The sequence below is a fragment of the Symphalangus syndactylus genome, chromosome 17 (assembly GCF_028878055.3).
Source record: "Symphalangus syndactylus isolate Jambi chromosome 17, NHGRI_mSymSyn1-v2.1_pri, whole genome shotgun sequence".
NCBI classification, from domain to species: Eukaryota; Metazoa; Chordata; class Mammalia; order Primates; family Hylobatidae; genus Symphalangus; species Symphalangus syndactylus.
Window position 1 is genome coordinate 13,314,836 of NC_072439.2, and position 15,648 is coordinate 13,330,483.

General features: G+C 56.2%; 1 protein-coding gene across 1 annotated transcript; it reads right to left on the bottom strand.

The window, feature by feature from the left end:
- Positions 1-232: 232 nt before the first annotated feature.
- On the bottom strand, positions 233-13,651 carry TBXA2R (thromboxane A2 receptor). The gene is made up of 3 exons (XM_055246991.2): positions 13,268-13,651; positions 5,713-6,581; positions 233-1,540 (listed from the first exon to the last, which is right to left on the bottom strand). The coding sequence occupies exons 2-3, from the start codon at positions 6,496-6,498 to the stop codon at positions 1,295-1,297; spliced, it is 1,032 nt and encodes a 343-aa protein (XP_055102966.1). The 5' UTR covers positions 6,499-6,581; positions 13,268-13,651; the 3' UTR covers positions 233-1,294.
- Between the last annotated feature and the right edge of the window lie 1,997 nt (positions 13,652-15,648).

Here is a 15,648-nt window from a genome sequence, read left to right on the forward strand (position 1 = left end):
GACCATCTTGGCTAACATGGTGAAACCCCGTTTCTACTAAAAATACAAAAAATTAGCCGGCGCGGAGGCGGGCGCCTGTAGTCCCAGCTACTCGGGAGGCTGAGGCAGGAGAATGGCGTGAACCCGGGAGGCAGAGGTTGCAGTGAGCCAAGATTGTGCCACCGCACTCCAGCCTGGGCGACAGAGCGAGACTCCGTCTCAAAAAAAAAAAAAAAGTGATTAGGAAACACTCAAGAAGCAAGGTGGGGGAGGAACCGAATCCCCTCTGTCCCTCCCCGTCCTTCCCAGCCCTGCCCTCGTCTGCCCCGGGTGAGGTCCCATGCACAAAACTCCGGAGACTGACAACTTCTGGACCCAAAGAAAATAAAATCAAAGGCAGAGATATATTTTGGCAAGAAAAGGGGGTGCCCCCGTTCACATTCAATCCTTTCTGGACAGAGCCTTCCCGGTTGGAGGTTCAAAAGGAAGCAACGTACCCCAGCAAGTAGGTCAAATTCAGGGTCAAAGAGCAATGCAAGGACGGGCGCAGTGGCGTACGCCTGTAATCCCAGCTGCTCGGGAGGCTGAGGCACGAGAATCGCTTGAACCCATGAGGCGGAGGTTGCAGTGAGTCGAGATTGTGCCACCGCACTCCAGCCTGGGCCACAAAGTGAGACTCCGTCTCAAAAAATAAAAATAAAAAAAAAAATAAAAAGGCCAGGTGCGGTGGTTCATGCCTGTGATCCCAGCATTTTGGGAGGCCGAGGCTGGTGGATCATCTGAGGTCAGGAGTTCAAGACCAGCCTGGCCAACCGGTGAAACCCATCTCTACTAAAAATACAAAAATTAGCCGGGCGTGGTGGCGCACGCCTGTAGTCCCAGCTACTCAGGAGGCTGAGGCAGGAGAATCGCTTGAACCTGGGAGGTGGAGGTTGCAGTGAGCTGAGATTGCTCCACTGTACTCCAGCCTGGGGGACAGAGCAAGACTCTGTCTAAAAAAAAAAAAAAAAAAAAATAGCAATCCAAGACCTTCTTCCAATGCCTGCACGCCCTTCCTGGGGTTGGGAGGGGTGCAGAGAAGGGGTGGGAGCTCTGAATGGGAAAAAGGGGCCGAGGAAGGGAGAGTGCTTGGTAAAAGGATCAGGGAGGAGTTGGGGGTCCCCGGGTTGGATTGGGGTCAACCCAAAACCCTGCTGCTGATGCTCACCGTCCATCCAGCACCCCCGGCTCCCGAATCCTCAGAACAGGCAGATGGGCTGTCCGAGGGTGCCGAGGGCTCCGCGGAAACGCGCGGGAGGGGCGCTCTGTCCACTTCCTACTGCAGCCCGGAGCGCTGCGTGAGCTGGGGCTGGAGGGACAGCGACCTAGGCCGGGCGCTGAGGCGAGGCTGGAGGCGCCGGAGCACGGCGCGGCGGAACAGGATGTACACCCAGGGGTCCAGGATCTGGTTCCAGGTGGCTACACGCAAGTAGATGAGCAGTTCCTTCTCAGTGGCGCGGGACAGCTGCCCGGCGGGGCTCATGGCAGGCGGGTTTCGCAGCACTGTCTGGGCGATGAAGACCTGAAGAGGGGAGAGCTGTCAGCCTGGGCCCCCGCCTCCAGCCTCGCCCGCCCCAGTCCCTGCCCGGGGTCCCCTGAGATCCAAGGTCCACTCCGTTTTTTAATTTTATTTTTGAGACAGGGTCTCACTCTGTCGTCCAGGCTGGAATGCAGTGGTGCGATCTCAGCTCATTGCAACCTCTGCCTCCCGGGTTCAAGCGATTCTCCTCCCTCAGCCTTCCTAGTAGCTGGGATTACAGGTGCCTGCCACCACACCTGGCTAATTTTTGTATTTTTCGCAGAGACGGGGGTTTCACCATGTTGTCCAGGCTGGTCTTGAACTCCTGACCTCAAGTGATCGGCCCAGCTCTGCCTCCCAGAGTGTTGGAATTACAGGAGTGAGCCGCTGCGCCTGGCAGATGTCCACTCTGTTACTGCATTGCTGGGTGACCTCAGGAGAGTTGACTAACCTCTCTGAGCTCCTTTTGATGGGTCCATAAATTAGTGCACTCTTAGCCAGGTAGTGGCTCACGCCTGTAATCTCAGCACTTTGGGAGGTCAATAGGAGAGAATCACTTGAGCCCGGAAGTTCCAGAACAGCCTGGGGAACATAGTGAGACCTCATGTCTACAAAAAGTAAAAATAAATTAAAAAGTTACCTGGGCATTGTTGCACTCCAGCCTGGGTGACAGAGCAAGATCCTGTCTCAAAATAAATAAATAAATAAATAAATAAATAATTTTTTTTTTTTTTTTTTTGAGACAGAGTCTTGCTCTGTCGCCCAGGCTGGAGTGCAGTGGCGCAATCTCGGCTCACTGCAAGCACCGCCTCTTGGGTTCACTCCATTCTCGTGCCTCAGCCTCCCGAGTAGCTGGGACTACAGGTGCCCGCCACCACATCCGGCTAATTTTTTGCATTTTTAGTGGAGATGGGCATTCACTGTGTCAGCCAGGATGGTCTCAATCTCCTGACCTCGTGATCCGCCCGCCTCAGCCTCCCAAAGTGCTGGGATTACAGGTGTGAGCCACCACACCCAGCCATAAATAAAATTTTTAAATAATAAAAATTATATTTATCTATAGGCCAGGATTGATAGGACATTTTAAAACTATATTTAAAAATATTTAAAATAAGAATGTTATCTACAAATTAGTATATAATATATAATAATCAATTATATAATATAATTATTTTTCATAATTATAATGTTGCCTATAATTGATATATATCATATATCATACAATTATATTATAATTAAATGTTACATTATATTAAAATAATTTTTTTTTTTTTTTTTTTTTTTTTTTGAGACGGAGTCTTTCTCTGTCCCCCTGGCTGGAGTGCAGTGGCGCGATCTCGGCTCACTGCAAGCTCCACCTCCCGGGTTCACGCCATTCTCCTGCCTCAGCCTCCCAAGTAGCTGGGACTACAGGCGCCTGCCAACACGCCCGGCTAATTTTTTTTTGTATTTTTAGTAGAGATGGGGTTTCACCGTGTTAGCCAGGATGGTCTCGATCTCCTGACCTTGTGATCCGCCCACCTCGGCCTCCCAAAGTGCTGGGATTACAGGCTTGAGCCACCGCGCCCGGCCCTATATTAAAATAATTTGTTTGAGATCAGCCTCACCAACATGGTCGAACACCGTCTCTACTAAAACATACAAAAATTAGCCGGGTGTGGTGGTGCACACCTGTAGTCCCAGCTACTCGGGAGGCTGAGTTGGGAGGATCCCTTGAACCCGGGAGGCAGAGGTTGCAGTGAGCTAAGATTGTGCCACTGCACTCCAGCCTGGGCGACACAGCGAAACTCCATCTTAAAATAAAATAAAATAAAATAATTTGGCTGGGCGCGGTGGCTCACGCCTATAATCCCAGCACTTTGGGAGGCTGAAGCAGGCGGATTACGAGGTAGTGAGATTGAGACCATCCTGGCTAACACAGTGAAACCCTGTCTCTACTAAAAATACAAAAAATTAGCCGGGCGCGGTGGTGGGCGCCTGTAATCCCAGCTACTCGGGAGGCTGAGGCAGGAGAATGGCATGAACCCGGGAGGCGGAGCTTGCAGTGAGCCAAGATAGCGCCACTGCACTCCGGCCTGGGCGAACGAGCGACTCTCCGTCAAAAAAAAAAAAAAAAAATTAGCCGGGCGTGGTGACGGGCACCTGTAATCCCAGCTATTCGGGAGGCTAAGGCAGGTGAATTGCTTGAACCTGGGAGGCGGAGGTTGCAGTGAGCTGAGATCACACCACTGCACTCCAGCCCGGGCAACAGTGCGAGACTCCATCTCTAAATAAATTAAATAAATTAAATAAATAAATAAATAAATAAATAAATAAATAAATAAATACAATCATTCCCTGAGCACCTACTGTAGGCTGGATGAAGCAGCAACAGCAGCTGAGAAACTCCCAGGGCATACCCCCATAGGCTCACATCTCTAGTCAGGAGACGGACACTGGGTCCTGGGGTTACAGCATGGGGTGGGCAAAGCTGTGACGAGGAAGCAATGTCAGAGCCCAGAAGAGGTGCCTGACCTGGCCTAGGGAAGTCACTGAAAGGCAGATGGGAGTGGGCCAGGTGCATCTGTAGGAAGTGCCTGTGAGAACTTTCTTCTGAGGGCAATAGGGAGCCATGGAACGGTTTAGAGCAAGGGTTGACCCATGGGCCAAATCTGGCCTGTCACTTGCTGTGGGTTTTTTGCTTTGCTTTTTTTTTTTTTTTTTTTTTGAGACGGAGTCTTTCTCTGTCACCCCCCAAGCTGGAGTGCAGTGGCACAATCTTGGCTCACCGCAACCTCCACCTCCTGGGCTCAAGCAATTCTCATGCCTCAGCCTCCTGAGTAGCTGGGACTACAGGAGTGTGCCACCATGGTTAGTTAATTTTTTTTTAGTTTTAGTAGAGATGGGGTTTTAACATGTTGGCCAGGCTGGTCTTGAACTCCTGACCTCAGGTGATCTGCCTGTCTCAACCTCTCAAAGTGCTGGGATTACAGACATGAGCCACCGTGCCTGGCCTATGTTTTTTTTTTTTTTTTTTTTTGAGACGGAGTCTCACTCTGTCACCCAGGCTGGAGCGCAGTGACATGATCTCAGCTCATTGCAACTTCTGCCTCCTGGGTTCAAGTGATTCTCTTGCCTCAGCCTCCCCAGTAGCTGGGACTACAGGCGTGTGCCACCATGCCCAGCTAATTTTTTGTATTTTTGGTAGAGATGGGGTTTCACCATGTTGGGCAGGATGGTCTCGATCTCTTGACCTCATGATCCGCCCGCCTTGGCCTCACAAAGCGCTGGGATTACAGGCATGAGCCACTGCACCCGGTCTGCTTTGTTTTTTTCCTAAGAATGTCTTTCCATGTTTAAATGGTTAGAGGAAGACAAAATAGAGGCAAAAATTGAGTGACATAAAAATGACATGAAATTCAAATTTCAGCATCCATCCATCAGTAAAATTTTATTGGCCACAGCCATGCCCACTTATTTACGTGTTTTCTATGGCTGCTTTCTATTTTTTTTTTTTTAATTTTGAGGCAGGGTCTGACTCTGTCACCTAGGCTGGAGTGCAGTGGTGCAATCACAGCTCACTGTAGCCTCAACCTCCCAGGATCCAGCAATCCTCCCGCCTTGACCTCTAAGTGCTGGGATTGCAGGCACATGCCACCATGTCTGGCTAATTTTTGTATTATTTTTTTTTTTTTTTGAGACAGAGTCTCGCTCTGTCACCCAGGCTGGAGTGCAGTGGCGCGATCTCTGCTCACTGCAAGCTCCGCCTCCCGGGTTCACGCCATTCTCCTGCCTCAGCCTCCCGAGTAGCTGGGACTACAGGCGCCCGCCACCACGCCCGGCTAATTTTTTTGCATTTTTAGTAGAGACGGGGTTTCACTGTGTTAGCCAGGATGGTCTCGATCTCCTGACCTCGTGATCCGCCCGCCTCAGCCTCCCAAAGTGCTGGGATTACAGGCGTGAGTCACCGCACCCAGCCCTAATTTTTGTATTTTTAGCAGACGGGGTTTCACCGCGTGGGCCAGGCTGGCCTGGGACTCCTGGCCTCAAGCGATCCTCCCGCCTCGGCCTCCCAGAGTTCTGGGATTACTGGCGTGAGCCACGGCGCCCGGTCCCATCATCAGGATCTAAAACCACCCTGGGTGACCAGAGGCCCAGTCAGGAGGGTAGCAGGACCCCGCAGAGCCCCTACTCACCAGCAGGGGCAGCCAACACACGCTGGCCACCACCATGATCCCTAGGAGTTGGGCCATCATCTCCACCTCGGAGTCCCGGGGACGCTGCTGGGCCGCCTCCTGCCCGTGGTAGACGTGGCACAGGGTGGCCACGCTGACCGTGTTCAGCAGGAAGGACAGCCCGACCGAGAGGCCGCCCAGCATGGAGAAGAGCAGCCCGAAGGCCACGTCCCCGGACTCGGCGCCCAGCGTCAGGAAGCACCAGGACCCCGGGTATTGCACGGTGTAGCGACCCACGCCCAGCAGGGGCAGCAGGCCCAGCGCCAGCGCGGTCGCCCACACCAGCCCCACGGTGGCCCAGGCGCGGCGCTGCGAGGAGACCGCCGGGCGCGAGAAGGGCCGGGTGATGCCCAGGTAGCGCTCCGAGGCCATGGCGGCCCCCAGCAGCAGCGGGGACAGGCCGAAGAAGATCATGACGACGCCCATGAAGCGACAGAGACGGCAGCCAGGGTCCACGGCGTGCCACTCGAAGAGCGCGGCGTGCTGGGACACCACGATGGTACCGGTAACCAGCAGCCCCAGGAAGTCGGTGAGGACGAGGCCGCAGAGGAAGGTGAGGAAGGAGGAGCGCGTGTGTGAACCCGCCTGCCGCGCGCCCGCCAGCACGCTCAGGGCCAGCAGGTTGGAGGCCAGGCCCACCACGCAGAAGGAGGCGGCGAACCAGGGCGAGGCGATCAGCCGCCTCTCCTCCAGGGTAATGTTTGTGGGCCGGAAACAGGGCCCCAGGGAACTGCCGTTGGGCCACATGGCTCCAGAGCCCTGCGGGATCAGTCACCACCCCATCAGGCCGATGCTGCAGACAGGGCAGGCTGGCACTGGTTCAGGCACACCTAGGAGGCGAGAGAAGATTTGCTTGTGATTAATTCTGCATTTCAGTGTAAGTAGCTCTGGTGAACTCCTACACAACCTTCAATGCCCCAGCTCCAATATCCTCTCCTGGTTTTTTTGTTTGTTTCTTTTTTGAGACAGAGTCTTGCTCTGTCACCCAGGCTGGAGTGCAGTGGTGCGATCAAGGCTCACTGCAGCCTCGACCTTCTGGACCCAAGTGATCCTCCCATCTCAGCCTCCCAAATAGCTGGGACTACAGGCACATACCACTATACCTGGCTAATTTCTTATTTCCATTTTTTTGGGAGAAACAGAGGGGGGGCGGGTGTCTCCCTATGTTGCCCAGGCTGGTCTCAAACTCCTGAGCTCAAGCGATCCTCCTGCTTCGACTTCCCAACGTGCTGGGATTACATGTGCGCTGCACCACCATGCGTGGCTAAATTCTTATTTTTATTTTTTGTAGAGACAGGGTCTCACTATGTTGCCCAGGCTGGTCTTGAACTCCTGGCCCCAAATATCTCTTCCTTGAGGAAGCCTTTCCCGACTTAGCTCCATCTCCACCCAGAGAGTGTTCTCACTGTTCCTACGATGAGCACCACCATTGCTAGTATTACTACCTCTGGCCTTGGCAAGGGTAAAGACCACGGCCGTCTGCTCCGGAATCCCTGGAGGACACCAGGAAGTATGTGTGGGTCCCAGAGATGGGCTGAGGAGCCCTAGATATGAACTCTAGCCCTGGTGCTCATTATGTGACCTCAGGTAAGTGATTTCTACTCTCTGTGCCTCAGTTTCCCCATTGGTCATTCATCCAAGCCCTTGGCAGACTGCAAACACCAGAACACATTTCAGCCATTGTGAAACAGAAATTCTGAATGGGCTGGGTGCGGTGGCTCAGGCCTGTATCCCTAGCACTTTGGGAGGCCAAGGCAGGAGGATCGTTTGAGCCCAGGAGTTCAAGACCAACCTGGGCAACATAGCAGGACTCCATCTCTACAAATAATACAAAAATTAGCTTGGCGTGGTGGTGCGTGCCTGTAGTCCCAGCTACTCGGGAGGCTGAGGTGGGAGGATCGCTTGAGCCTGGGAGGTTGAGGCTGCAGTGAGCCATGATTGTGCCACTGCACTCCAGCCTGGGAGACAGAGTGAGACTCTGTCCAGTGTCAGGAGGGACGGGGGCCAGCAGTTGGCCAAGAGTCTCTGGTTCTCACTCTGGCTCTGAGGTCAACTTTGGGTCACAGATTTTTGTGAATGTCATAGGTGTGAGTGGCCCAATCTTGTTGATATTTTAGGGGGAACCGGGGGTCTTTCGTCCCCACACATTAGAATTGTGTGGATTCCTTTTTCTCTATTTTCTTTTTTCTTTTTTCTGAGACAGAGTCTCGCTCTGTCGCCCAGGCTGGAGTGCAGTGGCGCGATCTTGGCTCACTGCAAGCTCCGCCTCCCGGGTTCACGCCATTCTTCTGCCTCAGCCTCCTGCGTAGCTGGGACTACAGGCACCCACTACCACGCCTGGCTAATTTTTTGTAGTTTTAGTAGAGATGAGGTTTCACCATGTTAGCCAGGATGGTCTAGATTTCCTGACCTCATGATCCTCCCGCCTCGGCCTCCCAAACTGCTGGGATTACAGGCGTGAGCCACCGCGCCCAGCCTTTTTCTCCATTTTCATGGTGTCGGTTTTATAATAAGAAATAAACCCTGAAATCCAGTTCTATTTTGGGAACAAAAAACACAACCTCTTCGGAACGGCAGGTTCCCCAGGGACGGTTGGTAGAGAGCAGCAGGCAGGGACCCATTACTCTGTGTGGGGCTAAGGCTCAGCCACACTGCACAACAAAATCAGAGCCAAGCCGGGCACAGTGGCTCACGCCTCTTATCCCAGCACTTTGGGAGGCCAAAGTGGGCAGATCACTTGAGGTCAGGAGTTCGAGACCAGCCTGGCCAACATAGCGAGACCCTATCTCTTAAAAAATATATATCTGGGTGTAGTGGTATGCACCTGTAATCCCTACTACTCGGGAGGCTGAGGTTGGAGGATTGCTTGAACCCCAGATGTCGAGGCTGCAGTGAGCTACGATTGCGCCACTGCACTCTGGCCTGGGCAATAGTGAGACCCTGTCTCAAAAAAAAAAAAAAAAAAAACGAAAAACAAACAAACAAAAAAACGCTAAAAAACCCAAAAAACAAAAAATGGGGCCAGGTGTGACGAGTGAAGTAAAAATAAAATGACATGGTTCAAAAACCAGCTTCTGGCCGGGCGTGGTGGCTCACGCCTGTAATCCCAGCACTTTGGGAGGCCGAGGTGGGCGGATCACAAGGTCAGGAGATCGAGACCATCCTGGCTAACACAGTGAAACCCCGTCTCTACTAAAAATACAAAAAATTAGCCGGGCGTGGTGGCGGGCGCCTGTAGTCCCAGCTATTCAGGAGGCTGAGGCAGGAGAATGGTGTGAACCCGGGACGAGGAGCTTGCAGTGAGCCGAGATCACGCCACTGCACTCCAGCCTGGGCAACAGAGCGAGACTCCATCTCAAAAAAAAAAAAAAAGAAAAGAAAACAAAACAAAACCAGCTCCCCACACCCCATGGGTCATGTCAAAGTCCAGAGGGTTGCGGCTGGTTGTAAAGTCACCCAGGAGGCCAGGATGGAACCCGGGTCTCCTGCCTCTTGCCTTGGCACACCCCCAAGTCACCTGGAGGGACTGGGTGGGCAAAGGTAGGGGAATGGGACTGTGTGCCAGATGGAGGTGCCAGGCAGTTAAGGCTCAAAAGGTCCTATTACGGTCAGGTGCGGTGGCTCATGCCTTTAATCTCAGCACTTTGGGAAGCCAAGGAGGGCGGATCACCTGAAGCCAGGAGTTTGAGACCAGCCCGACCAACATGGTGAAACCGTGTCTCTACTAATAAAAATAAAAAATTAGCCGGCCGTGGTGGTGCATACCTGTAATCCCAGCTACTCGGGAGGCTGAGGCAGGAAAATCGCTTGAACCCGACTGGAGAGGTGATGTTTGTGGGCCAGAAACAGGGCCCCAGAGCCAAGATCGTGCCACTGAACCAACCTGAGCAACAAGAGCAAAACTCTGTCTCAAATAAAAAATAAAAAAAAAAAAGAAAAGAAAAAAGGGAGGCCAAGGTGGGCGGATCATGAGGTCAGGAGATGGAGATCATCCTGGCTAACACAGTGAAACCCCGTCTCTACTAAAAATATAAAAAATTAGCCGGGCGTGGTGGTGGGCGCCTGTAGTCCCAGCCACTTGGGAGGCTGAGGCAGGAGAATGGCGTGAACCCGGGAGGCGGAGCTTGCAGTGAGCTGAGATCGCGCCACTGCACTCCAGCCTGGGCGACAGAGCGAGACTCTGCCTCAAAAAAAAAAAAAAGTTGGGGGTGCTGATGACGGGAATGAACGGATCCACGCGCAGCACTCAGCATAGCACAGTAGGCGTTCAATGCATGCTGGCCCTGCAGCAGTGCCTGGGCTGTGGGGTCGCAGCAGCTACGCGCTCCAGGGCGGTCAAATGGGTGGCTGTAGCCCTCACTCCCCATCTCATCTGTGACGCTTTGGCCTGGCTTCTGGGCTTGGCTACTCTGTATCCAGCCTCATAAATTATCCAGCTCCCGAGAGCGGCATTGAGCTCCCTTCCTGGGAGGACAGCTAAGGCCACTGCCACCGTGGTGGGAGGCGGGGCTTCCAGAGGAGAAACTGAGGCCTGGAGAGCAGATGCGGTGGGGGTTCCTCGCGGCCTCTGGCGATCATTGCCCTCCACTCCAGGCTGCTTTGGTGCCTGGGATTTGGATTCCTGCCCTGGGATTTCCCCTGGGACAAGGCGTTCCTCCCTCGACAGCTGGTATGTGCTGTTTCCGAACATTCCTTGGGACTCGATTGTCCCTGCGGCCACTGCCCCGACCTCTGCCTGGAGCAACTTCCAGTCCCTCCTGGGTCTCAGGGTCTCCTCGACCACACTCCACTCCACTCACCGGGGGTCACACACCTGGAACTCCCTCACACCTCTCGTGGCTGGGAGCAAACGCATGGCCCAGAGCCCTTGGCCCAGGGGAGCCTGGAAACTGGCACTGAGTCCTTCTGGCCACAGCTGGCTGTTTCCAGTCCCCCCCACCTCCACTCCCCACCCTGGGTTCAGGTGATGGCAGCCATCTCAAGTTCTCCAGGCAAGGAGGCCAATGCGGGGACCGGGCAGGGCCTCCCTTCCCTCCTGCATTGGCCAGGAGGGGTAGCAGGGGCCCCCACCCAGTGGGGGAGTAGAGCAGCTCTGTGCAGCTCTTGGGAAAATTACTGTCCCTCCCTGTGTCTGGGGAGGGTGTGGACCCAAGATCCCTTTTCCATGTTGAATAATTCCAGAATTTTGCAGTCTGAGAGCAGACGTTTGCCCGCAGCAGGTCCCGGGTTCTGGAATTCTAACACGCTTCCAGTCCTGGGATGCAGAAGGCCTCACAACTCTAGAATCCCAAGAGGCTGAGGTCCTGCAACTTTGATGGGAATTTGCCTGGGTCCTGGGTTCCAGAAATCTCTGTCTTAATTCCTGGCTTCTTTCTGGAAGGCGGACAGTGAGTTCTCCCTCATCTGATGCCACCCCTGACAGGGGACCCGGCTTGCGGGTCGTGTGACCTGGAGGGCTCTGTCTGGCGCTGTTTCCAGAGGCCCGGGCGCTGGGCTGGGTGTGGGCACCAGGCCTGGCTCCCCCAAGCCTGGTTGCCAGTGGAATGTGATGCTTGGTTGCCAAACAGCAGGCCTCTCCTCCGCCCCGTGTTCCATCCTCGTGCCCCCTCCCCCACTCCCTGGAGCGCGTCACCTCATCGTCCATCTATTTCTCAAGAAGTCCCCTCTCCTCAGCACCCCACCCTGCCTGCCCCACCTGCCTGTCACGGCCTGAGCCCACCCCACCTCCCCCAGACAGGCTTGGAGGCTCTAGCCCCTGAACTGCCACTGCCAGGCTGGGGCTCCACCTTACGGAGCCTCAGTTTCCCCGCTCTGTGCAATGGGGGTGAGATTCTGATCTCCATGCCTGCGGGTGCTCAGCCCCGGCCTCCCTGGCTCTCACCTCTGCAGGGCACCTGGCTGTACTCACAGCTCAGCTCCCTGCAAGGTGCCTGGGCAGCCAGCAGGGAGCCCTGAGGCTCCGTGTCACCCCAGTCGGCCTTGGACCTTGGACCCACAGGGCCCTTTTGGGACTGAAACTTCAGACACCGGCCAGACCCTCCCATGCCTGCTGTAGCTCTGAACGCTCACGGGCGCGGACCCCCACGTGGATGTAGAGGCAGACACTCCACACCCTGATGGGCCCACCTCCCCTCACCGCAAAGCCCCATTTCCGGGAATGTTTCCTGTTTGTGACACCAACAGGGTCCCCAGCCCATAGGGTGCAGGGCGGGGACTCCCCCAGCCAGCCAGATTCCTGCCAGCCTTGTTTGGGCCCTGAGTCACGTGGCCCCCTGTAAGCCTCGGTATCCCCATCTCTCTAGTGGGGGCTCCCCCAGGGAGCACGCAGGAGCCTCCTTCACACAGGGGCCGGCGGGGACCAGGGGCGGGACTCGGGCAGTGCGGCTACTGGTTAATGGTGAACCACGAGTTACAGTGATTCCACCAACATGCACCTCAGGCCACCACCGTGTGTGCACACTCGAGACACACAGACACAGCCAGACACACAGGCAGAAACACAGCAGACACACAGGCAGAAACACAGCAGACACATAGGCAGAAATGTGACAAACAGAAACACAGCAGGCAGACGCACAGACACGCACAGACACACACACAGAAACATGGCAGACACACAGACACGCAGACAGAAACATGACAGACACACAGGCAGAAATGTGGCAGACACACAGCAGACAGATGCACAGGCATGCATAGACACACATACAGAAACATGGCAGACACACAGACACGCAGACAGAAACATGGCAGACACAGACACACACAGATAGACACACACAGACAGAAACACAACAGACATACAGACACACACAGACAGAAACATGACAGACACAGAGACACACAAGCAGAAACACGACAGACACAGACACACACAGATAGACACACACAGGCAGAAACACAACAGACACAGGGACACACATAGGCACAGAGGCAGAAATGTGACAGACAGAAAAACAGACACACAGGCAGAAACACAATAGGTACATAGATAACACACAGACACACAGACACACAGAAGAACACACAGTGTTTAACAGTCACAGACTCTCGGCAGAAACAAACACACGGTCACACACACACAACCACCACACACGCACAGATACAGACACACAACCAGGGCCATGCATGTTCACTCCCAGAGACAAGATCACACACACAGCCGAACAACCACACTCCATCCCTGCCACACCCAGGGCCTGGGCCCCCTCTCTGGCTGCAGCCCCCTGAGTCTGGAACCCCCATTCACAGCCATGTGGCCCCACAGAGACCAGGGAGCCCCCCAGACAGAATCAGCCTGGGCCGGACCCAGACCCAGCTGCCTGGGCGCCCAGGGCAGGCCTCAGGGCACCATGCCACTCGCCAGGCCACACAGGGGACACCTGGTACCTGGCCGCTCTCATTGCGGGCTTTTGGACACACCCACAGCAGGGCAGGGCCAGCGCCGGATGCGCCCAGCAGCCCGGGCTCACACCAGAGCAGTGCATCCCGCCCTGAGCCAGCGGGGCGACCTCACCTTCAGAGGCCTCATCTGCGGGGCTCCCACCTGGCTGGATCCTGCGCCTGGGGGTCCGGGCGCCGTCTGGAGCTGAGCAGGCGGATGTGCGGGCGCCGAGGCTGGGGCGAGGGCTGGGGGCGGGCAGAGGGAGGGGAAGGACGGGCTCCAGTGGAGCCTCCCAGGGAAACTGAGTCTGGCTGTGACCAGGGGCGGGCCCAGCAGAGGACCCTGGCGCTGCCCCGTCGCCGCGGGACACAGATGGAGGGCGCTGGCGGCACAGGACGCCCTGGGGGCGTGGCCTGGAGGGGTCTGCGGGGGGCTAAGCCGAGCTAGGACGGGTGGGGGCCGCTGGCAGCCCGCGGCTCGCTCTCTCCGTCCTGTCTCTGTCTCTCGCTGTCTCTCATCGGCCCCGCCCACCCTGCGCTGGCCACGCCCCTCGGGCCCGGGCCTGGCTGACTTGGGGTCAGTGAGTGCCCCCAGCACGCCAGGACACCCTATAGCCTTCTGGGGAAGGCGGCGCCCTTGGGACCCCCCCAGGCCGCAGGTGGCAGGGATGCAATGGCCCGGGTGGGGGTGGCAGGGGCGCTTCCTCAAGAGCCTCAGCCCCTCCAGCCTCCCAGCGCCCTGCCAGGCCTCTTCCCGGCGCTCCCGCCGCCAGGCCCGCATTATTCACCATCTGGGCAGCACCCAAGGCCTGGAGGGGGCGGGGCAGGTCCAGGCGGATCGGCTCCCGGGGGGGCGCCCAGACTCCAGGGCTCCAAATTCACTGGGTGCGCTGGAACCCGGCACACAGTAGTATTATGCCTTGCTTAATACATGCAGGACATATTTGAGGCCCCTTCCAGGGGTGGGGTGGGAGGACAGAGGAATGGGGGGTGCACCAGGCGACACAGCCAGACTGAGAAAGGTGGTCCCACAGCAGGTGAGCCGGGAGGGCTGGGGTGATGGCATCGCGTGGGAGGGTCTCTTGAGGAGGCTGGGAGGTGGCTTTGGAGCCAGAGGAGGAAGAGTCTGGAGCAGGGAGGCTGCAGTGGGGGATGGGCACTCTTTCCTGCCCACCCCGCAACTCGGGCTGGGGAAGGAGGGATGGAGCCCAACAGGAATGGCTGAGAAGGTGCCGGACGCAGGGACTGGGACTGTCTCTTTGCAGAGGGGGGACCTTGGGCGTCCTTGGCCTTGTTTGCACACCCGAGCCAGACAGGACCTTGAGTTAGGGACCTGGAGTGGGACCGGACAAGCTGGCCTGGCCCTGACTGCACCCCACCCTGTCCCCTGGGCCCAGGAGGGCTGCTAGTCCAGGCTGTGAGTGAGGGGGGTTCCCACCCTGGCCCGGCCCTCTCGTCAGCCCAGTCCGGAAGCCCCTTCCCCGGCTACCCCTCCCACTATCCTTCCTCCTCCTGGCCTTCGGCCACACCCAACCTCCCTCCCAAAGCTCTATCCCATTGAGTCACCAGTCATTTAACACAACTTCTCTCTTTCCTGGCAAGGAGGCTGTCCACCTCCTATGGATCTGGCAAAACCCTGGCTCCAAGGCCGCTCTTCCGTGAAGCCGACCTGATCTCCAAGTCTTACTCTCCCCAACCCCTGTGTTCCAGCTTATACAGTGGGACAATTAGGAGCTCCAAGTGAGACCTGAAACCAAGCCTGCCCTTCAGGATGCCCTAGGCTGGAGAATGAACTGGACACAGACTGTTCCAGCCCCCTGGGGTCAGGGCTGGGCCAAAGGAAGTGACAGGGCCTAGGGAAGCCCAGAGGTGAGCCAGGAAGGCATCTTGTGAGGAGAGGGCGTGGGAAGTGGGGTTTTGTGGGATGAATAGGAGCTCCCCAGGTCTGGAGTACGTGGCAGTGACAGGAATTGCATGTATAAAGCTTTGGAGGCAAGAGAGGGCGTGAGGCCCTTGCTACAGTAACTGCAAGGAGGGCAGATGTGGGGGGAGGAGGATGTGGGGCTGGGGCTCCAGATGAGGGGGCAGTGAGAGATGGAGGAAGGCTGTCCTGTCCCCACTTCCTCTGTCCTCGGCCCTGAGATAACAAGGACAATGTCTCTTCTGGGAAACAGCCTGGGCAGAGTTCAGAGAAGGACACTTGCATTTAGCTTAAGCCTCACCACATCTCTGCAAGGCAAGGGGTCAAGATACTCTAAATTTTAGAGATGGGGAAACTGAGGCACAAAGGGGGAACAATGCCACGCCCACGTGTGGGATTGGAACATGACCACTGGGCTTCCCTGCCATCGGGGGCTGGTTGCTGGTCTCCCGGTCTTGGCCCGCCCCCCGCCCCCTGCCGGCACCTCGGGTTCAATGGGAGCACAGGAGGCTGTGGTGGGAGGAGTTGTGAGGGGCTGGGGGGCAGATGGTGGGAACAGAGGCCAGGCTCAGGATGTGCCCCCCATGGCTGTG